The 12,979-nt window shown below is 38.4% G+C and overlaps 2 protein-coding genes across 11 annotated transcripts in view; both read right to left on the bottom strand.

Moving 5' to 3' along the window:
• LOC105611202 (protocadherin alpha-2-like) overlaps positions 1 to 12,979 on the bottom strand; it is a 179,299-nt gene that overhangs the window by 48,865 nt on the left and 117,455 nt on the right.
• The window catches only part of LOC101122274 (protocadherin alpha-C2), a 204,419-nt gene that overhangs the window by 81,162 nt on the left and 110,278 nt on the right, over positions 1 to 12,979 (bottom strand). For 2 of the 10 annotated variants that reach the window (XM_042250580.2, XM_060416530.1), the window contains exon 1: positions 9,922 to 12,540. The exons of 7 other annotated variants lie outside the window; for them this stretch is intronic. In XM_042250580.2, coding sequence (XP_042106514.1) covers positions 9,922 to 12,354 — 2,433 coding nt within the window. In that variant the 5' untranslated portion in view covers positions 12,355 to 12,540. Of the gene's footprint in view, positions 1 to 210; positions 2,676 to 3,740; positions 12,541 to 12,979 lie in introns of those variants that run through there. One more of the 10 variants, XR_009600864.1, reaches the window with a different exon arrangement.

Below are 12,979 nucleotides of genomic sequence, written 5' to 3'. Positions count from 1 at the left end.
TTAAAGGTAATGTTTTCTTTTTATTTTCTGGCAGTCAAAATATGGCTCACTGAAAAGCCTAATAAAACCAACACATCTATGGCAAAGCTTATCCAAAAAAAAGAGAAATAAAAAATACCACACTAGCAATACAAAAAGAAACATATGGTTCCTATGACTTCAAAATAAGAAGAAATACTATAAAATAACATTAAGCCCACACTCTATAAATGTATTTTCACATTTATTTGAATGCACAAAATTATTGAAAAACACAATGAAGCAATTGTTATAACTAGAAACAGAAGATCTGTATAGTTTCATATCTATAACAGATATTTATTTATAATTAAAAACTTTAATGCAGAGAATGCTAGTCCAAAAATGCTTCATTCTGAATTCTTCCAAATGTTTACAGGAGGGAAAGAAACCACTGATTTACATACACAAAGTTTCCAAAGAACTGGAAAAAAGGTAATACTTCTCAATTTACTATATGAGACCAGCATAGTTTTGACATCAAAACCTGACAAAAACTTTATAAGAATGAAAGATTGCAAGTCAATTTCTCTCATATACACATTTTTAAAATTCTAAGCAAAATGTTAAGAAACTAAATCTAGTGATATAAAAAGAATAATACATCACAATAGACCTACATTTATGCTAAGAATGCAAGATTGGTTTGTTACTATTAAATCAACCAATATCTGGAGACAAATAAAAACAGAAACTGTGATCTAAAAATCTAAGGGACACAGCAAAAGCAGTTCTAAAAGGGAACTCTACAGAGATACAAGCCTACCTCAGAAAACAAGAAAAATTTCAAATAAAACCTAACCTTACACTGAAAGGAACTATAAAAGAATAACAAACAAGACCCAAAGTTAGCAGAAGGAAAGAAATCATAAAGACCAGAGAAGAAATAAATAGAATAGAGTCTAAAAAAATAGGAAAGATGAATGAAACTAAGAGCTAGTTCTTTGAAAAGATAAACAAAATTGATAAACGCTTAGCCAGAATCATCAAGAAAAAGAGAGGAGCCAAATAAATAAAATCAGAAATGAAAAAAAGTGACAACTGATATCAGAAATACAAAGAATCACAAGAGACTACTATGAACAATTATATGTAAATAAAACAGACAATCTAGATGAAATGAATAAAGCAAAGATAAACAAATGGGACGACACCAAACTAAAAACATTTTGCACAGCAAAGGAATCTACTGACAAAATGAAAAAGTCACCTACTGAATGGGAGAAGATATTAATATCTGCAAATGATATATCCAATAAGTGACTAATATCCAAATACATAAAGAACACATATAACTCAATATCCAAAAAATGATCTGATTAAAAAATGGGCAGAGGATCTGAATAGGTATTTTTCCAAAGAAGACATGAAGATGGCCAACAGATACAAGAAAAGATGTTCAAAATCACTAATCAGCAGGGAAATGCAAATCAAAACCACACTGAGATATCACCTCACACTTGTCAGAATGACTATTATTAAAAAGACAGCAAATAAGAAATAAGTATTCACGAGCATGTGAAGAAAATGGAACCCTGATGCATTGTTCATAGGAATGTAAATTGGTGTACCATTATGGAAAACAGTATGATGTTTCCTCAAAAGATTAAAAACAGAGCTACCATATAACCTAACAATTCCACTTCTGGATACTTTTCTAAAGAAAATGAAAACACTAATTTGAAAAGATATATGGACCCCCTATGTTCATTGCGACATTAATCACTATTAATATCCAAAATATGGAAGCAACCTAAGTGTCCACCAATAGATGAAGGAATAAAGAAGATGTGGTGTGTGTACACACACACACATATATAATGGAATATTAGTCATAGAAAAGAATAAAATCTTGCCATTCATGACAATCTGGGTGGATTGTGAGGTTTTTACGCTAAGTGAAATACGTCAGACAACAACAAAAACTGCATGATTCCACTTACATTTGAAAAGCAAATATAAAAAAACAATGAATAAACAAAATAGAATCAAAATCACAGATATAGAGAAGAAACAAGTGGTTGCCAGAAGGGAGGAGGGTGGGAGATGAGTAAACCAGGTAAATCAAGGGAAATTAAGAGGTACAAACTTTCAGCTATACAGAATAAATGAGTCACAGGTAAAAAATGTACACTATGGGAAACACAGTCAGGAATAATATAATACCTTTGTATGGGGACAAATGGTAACTAGATTTATTATGGTGACCATTTCATAACATATAGATATATCAAGTCACTATGTTGTACACCAGGAATTAAAACAGTGCTGTAGGTTAATTATACTTCAAAAACAAACTCATAGAAAAAGAGATCAGATTTGTGATTACCAGAGATAGGGGTAGGGAAGAGGGGGAATTGGACAAAGGTGGTTCAAAAATACTTAGTCTTAAAAAGCCCTAATTTTGAAAGCAATTTCAAACAAATGAATCTAACTCTATGTAGTTTGTGGCTTAACTACACAGAGATGAACTATTCCAAGATACTTTAAAACATGACAATTTATACAAGAGGCTTCCTTGATGGCTCAGTGGTAAAGAATCTGCCTGCCAATGCAGGAGACATGGGTCTGATCCCTAGGTAGGGAGGATTCCCTGGAGAAGGAAATGGCAAACCACTCCACTATTCTTGCCTGGGAAATCTCATGGACAGAGGAGCCTGGCAGGCTACAATCCGTGGGGTCGCAAAAGAGTTGGACACAACTTAGCAACTAAACAACAATTTGTACAAGCCTAGTAAAATGCAGCCTACAAATGAAAAGTATGGCAAAAACATTAAACTGTTACTGTAACCACATTGTTGGTGTAGTGCTGGTACTGTTTTCTGAGTCTGTTCTTTGAGTAGTGTGTTGTAATAAATTAGTAATTATGTTGATATAAATGAACACTAAGATTTTTATGGTGAGAGAAAGGAGATACAAATGTAAGAGTAATGAAATTAACTAAAAACCTTATAGTTCTTAACTTGAATTGGAAAGATTAGTATGAATTTGTGATTTTACTTTTTAAAAAATGCATATCCCTTAGTTCAGTAACTGAAAATACCTAGAAACATTGACTCATTCCTGTAGGAATGAGCACACCTACCACCCAGATTATATGTCTGAATAATATCTCCCACAAAAAAGAATTGAAGGATCCTTGGGGAATGGTTGATTCCAGGTCCGAGGCAGGAAATTTACAAAATGAATCTGGGTATTTATAACACCAGAGAGCAGACATTCTCTTTAAAATGAATGAAATGAATCCCTCACTGCAAGGAAAATGAATGATAGCATTTGTTGCAAATACTAAAATTTAAGATTTTGAGTGACAGTTATAATTTTGGAAAACTTTCCTCTACCATGGTGAGCCTGTAGCTTCCCAATAATAAAAGACCATCTGATGAGAGCAATGGTGGTATTGATAAATATTAGTTTTATTGCACAATAAAATGTGTCCACATTTGGAAGATCTGTATAACTCAGAGAGCCAACATTTCCCAAACAACCAATTGCTGTTGTTGTTGTTTAGTCATTAAGTCATGTCTGACTCTTTACAACCCCATGGATTGTAGTCTTCCAGGCTCCTCTATCCATGGGATTTCCCAGGCAAGAATACAGAAGTGGGTTACCATTGCCTTCCCCAAACAACCAATAAACCTGATTTTAAAAGTATATAGTGGAAGGAAGGGACAAATGGTCTAAGCACTTTAAGACTCACCTTGTAGACTTTCCATATTCACTTACTATATGAAAAAAAAAACCTAGCTCAAATCTAGAGTTTAAATTTTTAAAATGAGATATGAGTACATACCACTATAATGATAAAAATGTAAAAGGCTGGTAATACTAGTAATACTAATTATTCAAGAATGTGGAGTAACTGTGCAGAGTAACTTAAAACTCTTAAGCTGGTGGGAGAATAACTTGAAACAACTAATTTGGGAAACCACTGGCAGTATCTATTAAAGTTGAGAACACTCATACTACATAAACAAGCAATTCCTACTACTAGATACACTGTTAACAGAAATGCTATGCTAACGTGTGCACCAAAAGACATAGGGAAAATATCCATAGCAGAATTGTCTATAATAGCAAAAATAAACTTGAAAAAAATGTCCATCAACAGAAAAATGGATAAATAAATTGTGGTATACTCATACAACATGATAAACAGCAGTTTAATGGATGGATTCTTGCTACACACAGCAGGCCAGATGAATGCCACATGTATAATACTGAATTAAATTAGCCAGACACAAAACCATAAGAATACTATATGATCCTATTTTTATGACATTGAAACTCATTATAATAGTGATATTTTCAGATGAGAGTAATGAGGTATTAGTGGTTCAGTCATGTCCAACTCTTTGCAACCCCCATGGACTATAAACCACCAGGCTCCTCAGTTTATGGAATTCTCTGGGCAAGAATACTGGAGGGGGTAGCCATTCCCTTATCCCGGGATCTTCCCAACCCAGGGATCAAACCTAGGTCTCCTGCATTGCAGGCGGATTCTTTACTGTCTGAGCCACCAGGGAAGCCCAATGATAGAGGAGGCTGAGGTGGGCTTGGGGTGCTGGTAATGCTCTTCTACTTCCTTATCTTCATGGTGATCGCATGATTGTGTTGGCTTTGATTATTCAGCAAGGTGTACATGTATGATATATGAACTTTTATGTATGTCATACTTCAAATAACATTTTAAAAATAAGATTTACATGAATCAGCTAGTACTAAGTGGAAATTTGGGGGCTTTAAATTCATAAATCCATACATTAGAAACAACAAAACCTGAAAAACAAAAAGCTAGAAATCAAATAGCAAACTGATTATAAAGAAATATGAGAAGGTAAATAATGTTAAGAGCAGAAGTCAATGAAATAGAAAGAAAATATACAAGAAAGAGAATCCCCAAAACTTAGTTAGTCCTTGAAAAGGCTATTATAATAAGTGACTGCCAAGTCTAACCAGGAAAAATGAGAGCTGACAATAACATTAGGATTGGAAAGAAGAATATCACTACAGATCCTGTAAATGTTAAAAGATTACAAAGAGGACATTATAAAAAAAACTTTATGCCATATTTAGTGTATATTTTAGCTTAAATATTTGAAAATCTAGCTAAAATTAATGTATTTCTGGAAAAGAGAATTTATAGAAATGAAATAAGAATAAAATTACTAATATTTCTTTTATAGTAAAGAAATGTGATTTCATGATTTAAAACTTTCCTACAAAGAAAACTTAAGGCCCAGAGAATATCCTTAGTGAATTCTATGAAGTATTTGAGAAAGATATGTCACCAATCTTAACATGACCAGAGACTAGAAAGAAAGGAGAGGAAAAAAGAAAAACACTTCCAACTTGTTTAATCAGGCCAGCATAACCTTGATAGCAAATCCTTAAAAGAAAGGAAAATGACATGCCAATCTCAAGTGATGAATACATTATTAGGATGTCTTTATTGGTTGTTTTTATTTTATAAGAACATCATTTTGATTCTAAACAAAACAGCTGTAATCTTTGCTTAAAGATTCCAAAGAGTAAGCATAATGTACCTGAATTCAGAGAGTACGTTTTTGAGGTATGTCAATAGAGTTCAGTTATGAAAATAGTGTATGTGTACATGGCAATCAGATGGCTCTATGAACAGCCAACAATTTGAGTTGGGACAGAAAGGCTTTTCTCTTTCTCTGCAGCACAGAAGACCATATGATCTCATATTCATCCCTAGATTCTAAGACAAGTCCCAGATGAATACATAATGACCTTCTGTGTTTAAAGATTGAGGAGGAAATTCTTATCCTAATTATTTTTCACATGGACTTCCTTGGTGGCTCAGATGGTAAAGTGTCTGCCTACAATATGGGAGACCTGGGTTCAATCCCTGGGTCGGGAAGATCTCCTGGAGAAGGAAATGGCAACCCACTACAGTATCCTTGCCTTATTATTGCCAATTATTTTTCATGAATGCAGTATAAAAGAGACATGTAACTTATTTATATCTTGACCCATTCTCTTCTCATCAATTAAAATTGGGAACAAAGTGAGTAACCACCTTTATCATTAAGTTTTGGTTTTAAAGAATAATCTTTACCAATAAATTCTTCACTTCCCATACTTTAGTCAGAATCCTAGATTGTGATCTATATTCATTTGACATTCTGCCAAATGATATTTCTGATATTCACATTATAAGCATTTGAGCAATATAAAAACCTCTTAGTAATTCAGTCTACTTTCATCCCAACCCAGCTAAAGAGTATTTAGACTGAAATATTACTGCAAATATTGAAGGCAATGAAAATCAATAGGTCATTAACATTATCATACATACTGTCAAAACTTTCCCACTCATACATCTCCCCAAAGCATTGCTTTTCTCTTTTCTATTCAAGTTATGATGCTCTTCTCTCCTTTTCATTAGTTTGAGGTTTCCATATTATACAAATAATACTATGGTGCTGTCTCCATATATTTGAATCTGAACATATTTCATATAGCCTGCATGCTTCCTTAGATTCTGCACTCTAAAGTTTTTCAAAGTGTGGTTATCAGCTTCAAAGTCAAAATAGACATAAGGAAATATCCAGTTAACCTATGGGCAAGTGTACTTGGGGAATATATGTTAGCAAATAAAAACACCCAGAAAGCCAAAAATAGGCTACCATCCTGTTAACAAATGACACTTAATATCTTATGCCCCATAGATCCTGGCAAAAGAGAAGTTGCTTTAATTTGGTTTAGTTTAATTTAGACTGGTATGTTAAAAATATAATTTTCATGTGAAATTTTTAATAAAGTCAGTTTATGCTGTTGTGCATTTTTGGGACACTAATATTTACTATCTTTAAAAAACTGCCAATGCAGTTTTTAATAGGAAGTAGATATGTCACAGATATCATCTAAAAAATTAAATTATCAAGAATCTTAACAGAAAAAAATTGACATGAGACTCATATTGCTTAGCTGTTGCACAGTAAGTCAATTTTGTTTACATCTGTTAAATATTATCAAAGGAGAGATACAGATAAAATGTTTTCCTGAATTTCTTTTTTTTCTGAATTTAATAAGCTGTTTTTTTTAGTATTGTAAACTATACTAATGTACTCTAAAATAAGAGAGAGGTGCTTAGAGTAGAACAAAACATAAGTACATATGCATCAACATGATTCTGTGTGATTTGAACACAGTTAAAATTATGAAATTGCAGGCTTTTCAAAAGATAGATCATTTCTAAAACTGAAGCAAGAAATACCTTATTTCTAGAATTCTGTAGTTGTTCTTAAGGCATGCAATGAACACCATGACAAGCATTCTTTTCTAAAGCATCAAAAGACTGGATCAATATACACTTCGAGGAAAAAGTAAGTGATAAATGCCTGTGTTGAATTACAAATACTCCAGCTTCATAGAAGTTATTTTTGTCCATGTTTTTATACAGTAAACTTTCTTTATATGTAAGGAAATATCCAGCCCATAAAAATTAACAATGAACCACCGATAAAGCAAAATATCAACGATGATGGAAAGATTGCTCAACTGGAAGGATGATATGGCACAAGAGTCCTCCATGTCTAAATAGTATATATCTCTGTTACTTTATCACTCACATAAATTTAAACATTCTGTGGCAGGGGACATACTCCTCTGTTATTAGCTATATTCTTTCCTTCTAAGTGGATAATTTTCCTTCTAACTCTCAGATCCATTGATCTTCCTAATGCTTACTTATGTTTCCTTTGCAGTCTAGTCAAAATTTTTCTCTCAAACAATTCCTAATTCTCAAACTTCATGGACATTACTGGTATTCTTATCTCTCCTTGTTACAGAAAGCAATGAAAAAAAGAAAGAAATGGTGAATTCTCTTAATAGAAGGAGAGTTTATACATTGTGTTTTGATACCTGAAATACTAATATTCTGTGCACCAATTTTCTCCCTTAAAATTAGCTGCACTTTAATTTCCATTCATGCAAATTTCACAATGTAATTATGTGCATTCCTGCTAATCACTTTGTCATCTACAGAAACTGGACTGGTGTTTAGCCCCAGAAAAACAGCATTGATGTTGTTCATGCTAGCTTTAGACCAGAAAATCCCTATTGTGTTGTTTCATGATTATATATCATAAGGAAGAAAACAGTTATTAAAATAATGTATTTTAGAAGGGCCTTTAAACTGCTAGCTATATATAAACATAAAGTAAAAAAGTAAATTTTTCTCTACCACTCAATTCATAGATTCACAAGTTGAATCATTTATTCATCAACAAGTATTGACTAATCATATAGTATATAAAGGATTCCATTGTATCATGCTGTAAATATCAAATACGCAAAATTATAAAGATGTGGTTAACATCATTATTTGAAGTAGAGTAACTTATAACCCAATTTCCCCCTTATTATCTGAAGTGGTAGGGTAAAATGTTCCCCTTCCCTAACTTCTGCATACCTTCCTCCCTTGTATCCATGATCTCTATAAGAAGTCAGAAAGAAATACCGGGAAATTGCTAATCCATTGCTCCCACTTCACTTAGAAAGTTTTGAAATACCAAGGGCCACTATAGATGAACTGAAGTATTTGAATAATTTAATCTTTCTTAGGTGCTGCTGCTGTATGTGCTTAGTCATGTCCGATTGTTGCAAACCCACAGACTGTCAAGTCCCACAGACTACCTGCCAGGCTCCTCTGTCTATGGGACTCTCCAGGCAAGAATACTGTAGTGGGTTGCCATTTCCTTCTCCAAGGGATCTTCCTGACCCAGGAATCAAAGCCGGGTCTCCTGCATTGCAGGCAGACTCTTTACTGACTGAGCTACAAGGGAAGCCTTCTTAGGAACATTACATCTTAACATGGTATTTACTTATTTCAAAGTTTACTGGCTTCTAAAATAATAAGAAAATTAAATCCAAGTTGAATGGACTTTGAATGGGAAGTGCACCTTGAACACACAAATGTTTCTGACATGGCAATTACGCATCTGTCTTCTTTGTGAAATGCATCAATAAGAACACATAATAAAAGATTGTCAAGTCCTATACCCAACTGTATCATCTTTCTGTCAGTACAAATAAGTGTTCTGAGACATGCTTATTATTTCTATATATTTACAAATACTGTGTGGAACTATTATCTATGTTTTGGAATATCATTATCAAAAAAGACTACTTTGTCAAAGTGGTAATCATTGTAAAATATAGCCTAGGGAATATGCTGCATTTTATTAAATGGTATAGCATTCACAATCCAATTCACTGCCTTCTCTATCACAAAACCTTCTCTGATTCCCTCTTCCCTGTCTAGATGTTCTCTCTCTCCCTTCTTTGAGTATCTGTTACAATTTATTTTTACATGTTTTAGGTTATCATCATGTTTAAATCATGTATTTGTTATGGTTTGAGTAAATGTCTCATCATCCATGGTATTAAGTTTGTATTATGCAAAGATTCTTCCATAATTTTCATTCTCAACTTAGGTCAGAATGCCTTAAACATATCTGTTGCTCAAAATATGTTTTCTAATGAAAGGATATTTGTTTCAAGTAATTCCTTAAAGAAATTCATAAAAGGAATTATTCGAAGACATCCCAGGTTGTTTATTACCTGTTCCAGAAACTTTGGTGGTTTATTCTTTTCAATTTTAGAACTTTATACTGTATTACTTTAATTGTTCTTTAATAGGTTTGAATTTCTTACCTTAGTTTTTCAAAAATAAACTGTAACCTCCTTGAGGCCAAAAATGATCTCTTTTAACACCTGGATCTTCCCAGAATCCTTAGTACAGGGGATGCTGAGCAGGAGTGTTCAAGTCAATGGATTATATGCTGCTAAAGACTCATATAAGAAACATTTTAGAAACACCTAGTGACCATCTCCTGGTCAAGGGAATCAAATTCCATAAAATATGCTTACCATGGCATTGACATTTGCATGATCCCCTTTCCTATTCCGAATCTGGATACAGGATATTGGCACATTCAGTTCTACCCCAGAGGCCAGATTTCTCAGGTCAGCAGCAGTGTATTCCCCGTGCAACAGCCAACTGTTATTATCGTAACCAAGTCCCAGGGAGGCCCAATAGAGGTAAGTATGAGAAAGTCTTTCAACTGTAGTGACATCTATTGTGGCTGATGATATGCAAGGATTCGAAGCCACCTTGCTTCCATATCTCAGCTCCTCTGGAGAGTGACAGCAGCTCTGAGTGCAACAACCTGCACTCCGGCTCAACTTGCTACACACAAAGAAAAGTAAACACCCCAGAAATAAAAAGGAAATGCAGGCCAGGGCAATTGTTAAATACAGGTTCTGGGCAGAAAGGTGCCCTCCTGTTTCCCAGCCATCTTCAAAGTCTGGAAGGACCTGAGGGGCAGAGCTGCTCAACAGCACACCCAATGTGACAGAGGTGGAAAGTGATGGGTCTCCATGGTCCTGAACCACCACCACCACCTTCTGTTTAACTGCATCAGTGGGAAGAACTAAACGAGCAGTACGGAGCTCTCCCATGTTGGCTGAAATTCTGAAAAGGCTTGAGTCAGAAGCCTGAAAGATGCAGTAGGAAAGCCAAGCATTGGAGCCACTGTCTGCATCTTCTGCTACCACTTTTGTGATCAAGTATCCTGTTCTGGCAGAGCGGGGCACGATTTCCACTGGGACAGAGCCATTTTTGGGCAAGGGAAACAAGATGACTGGAACATTGTCGTTCCTATCTACCACAAACAAGTTCACAGTCACTGTTGCACTTCTGGGAGGAAAGCCACCATCCCGGGCTTCCACTTGGAAGTGAAACCCCCTGAGCCGCTCAAAGTCAAAGGAAATTTTGGCAGTGATGGCCCCACTGAATGAATCTACTGCCACCAAGCTAGAGGCTGCCTGCCCTTCAGAGATAATATCCAACAGCTCATAGAAGACAAGGCCATTCTTCCCCAGATCTGGGTCCTGGGCAAACACATGTCCTAGGGAGGCCCCAGGGGCATTGTTTTCAGCCACAAAAAGTTCCTGTTTCGATTTAGGAAAACTTGGTGTGTTGTCATTCACATCAGCAACTGACACAGTCAGTGTCCTGAGAGTGCTAAGTGGAGGTGAGCCACCATCCGAGGCAGTGATCAGAACCTGGTATTCACTGACTTGCTCCCGGTCCAGCGGCCCATCAGTCAGCAAGCTGTAGTAGTTGCCAAAGGAAGCCTTCAACTTAAAGGGGCCTCCACTGTACATGCTACAGGTGACTTTACTATTGGGACCAAGATCTTCATCCCTTACACTAAGGAGAGCAATCACTGTGCCAGTGGCGGCGTCCTCGGAAACGGGACTGTAGAGAGTGAGAAGGTTCACATCAGGGGCGTGATCGTTCACATCAGTCACCTCCACCAGCAGTTTAGCGGTGCTGGCTAGACTGAATGCACCTTCATCCCTTGCCTCAATGTATGCCTCCAACAGCGTTTCAGGAGGACCTAGAGAAGCAGCGACCCGCACTTCCCCATTTCTAGGGTGCACGTGGAAGTAGTGTCGCAGTTTGGCTTGGGTACTATTGCTTAAGGAGTACCGGATTTCCCCATTGGAGCCTTCATCCGGGTCCGAGGCTTGCACTCGGAATAACACAGTCCCACTGGGCGCAGTCTCTGGCACCTTGGTGCGGTATACTGAGCGCTCAAATACAGGTGCGTTGTCGTTTGTGTCCACCACGACGATGGTGACTTGTACCTCACCGGAGCGCGCTAGCAGCCCGCCGTCCCGAGCGGTGAGCACTAGCCGGTGGGTGGCACGCTGCTCCCGATCCAACGCTTTCTCCAACACCAGCTCTGGGAATTCGCTGCCGTCGACCCGCGAACCCATGTCCAGGCGAAAGTGCCGGCTGGGGCTCAGGCTGTAGCTTAGCAACCCGTTGCTTCCCTCATCGGCATCTTCGGCATTAGGGAGAGTTAAGCGGGCTCCGGGCATAAGAAACTCAGGAATATGGAATTGCACGTCGCCGGCAGGGAAGTGAGGCGAGTTGTCGTTGATGTCCAGAACGTGAACATGGACCTTGTGCAGCTCTAGCGGGTCCTCGAGCACAAGCTCATAGATCAGGACGCAGACAGCTTTGGCCCCGCACAGCCGTTCGCGGTCCGCCGGCTCTCGGACTACCAAGCTTCCGCTGGCCAGATCAACCCCGAAGTAAGTCTCGCCGTGGCTGGAAAGGAAGCGAAAGTTCCGCAAGGACAGAGAGGCCGCTGACAGCCTCAAGTCCTGGGCAACACTGCCTACGACTACTCCCCGTTCGGTCTCCTCCGACACTGAGTATTCGAGCTGCCCCGCTACAGAGCCGCAGGAAATCCACAAACATAGAACCGCCGCCCTCCAGCCCACCATCCCCCTCCCTCTCGGCGTCCTCGCTCCACCAGCGGTGACCCGGGACCATGCTCCGGACTCCCGGAGAGTGCGAGCCGTGGTAAAAGGAAAAAACCGAGGGCCGGTCGGCCGCCGCTGCCTGCTGGAGGTGCAGAAGCAGCCGACGTTCGCCTTCCGAATGCGGTAACTGCCCGGGACCGGCCGGCTGAGAGCAAGGCTTGCTAGACCGGAGGTTCGGCAGCCGTCTGGGAAAGAGGACCTGCGGGAGCGGAGGAGCGCAGCGCCGCCTAGGGGTGCAGAGGCGAGGAAAACCGCCGGGCTCCGGGAAGAGCGGTCTCCGTTCCCCGCCCACTGGGAACTCGCCCCGCGCCCAAGCAGCGAGCGCAGGGCGGGGCAAAGAGATGCTCCGAGAAACTAACACATCTTCCCTTAAACTGCGTTTCCTAGGACAACGCCCTGACCGCCTCAGTCTTAACGTCTACAGACTCTACCTGAAGACGGCTTAAAACTGGGGCTGTGCTCGGCTGGGCATCTCTCAACGACTATTTTGAGAGCCGAGCATCGGGTCCCGGGCGCTCGGACCCACTGACTCCCTACAGTGCTGGCAGAGAGGGAGGAATTCCGAGAGGAACGGCCGGGCCTACAC

This window comes from Ovis aries, chromosome 5 (genome assembly GCF_016772045.2).
Source record: "Ovis aries strain OAR_USU_Benz2616 breed Rambouillet chromosome 5, ARS-UI_Ramb_v3.0, whole genome shotgun sequence".
Classification (NCBI taxonomy): domain Eukaryota; kingdom Metazoa; phylum Chordata; class Mammalia; order Artiodactyla; family Bovidae; genus Ovis; species Ovis aries.
This window is presented reverse-complemented; position numbering and strand designations above follow the sequence as displayed.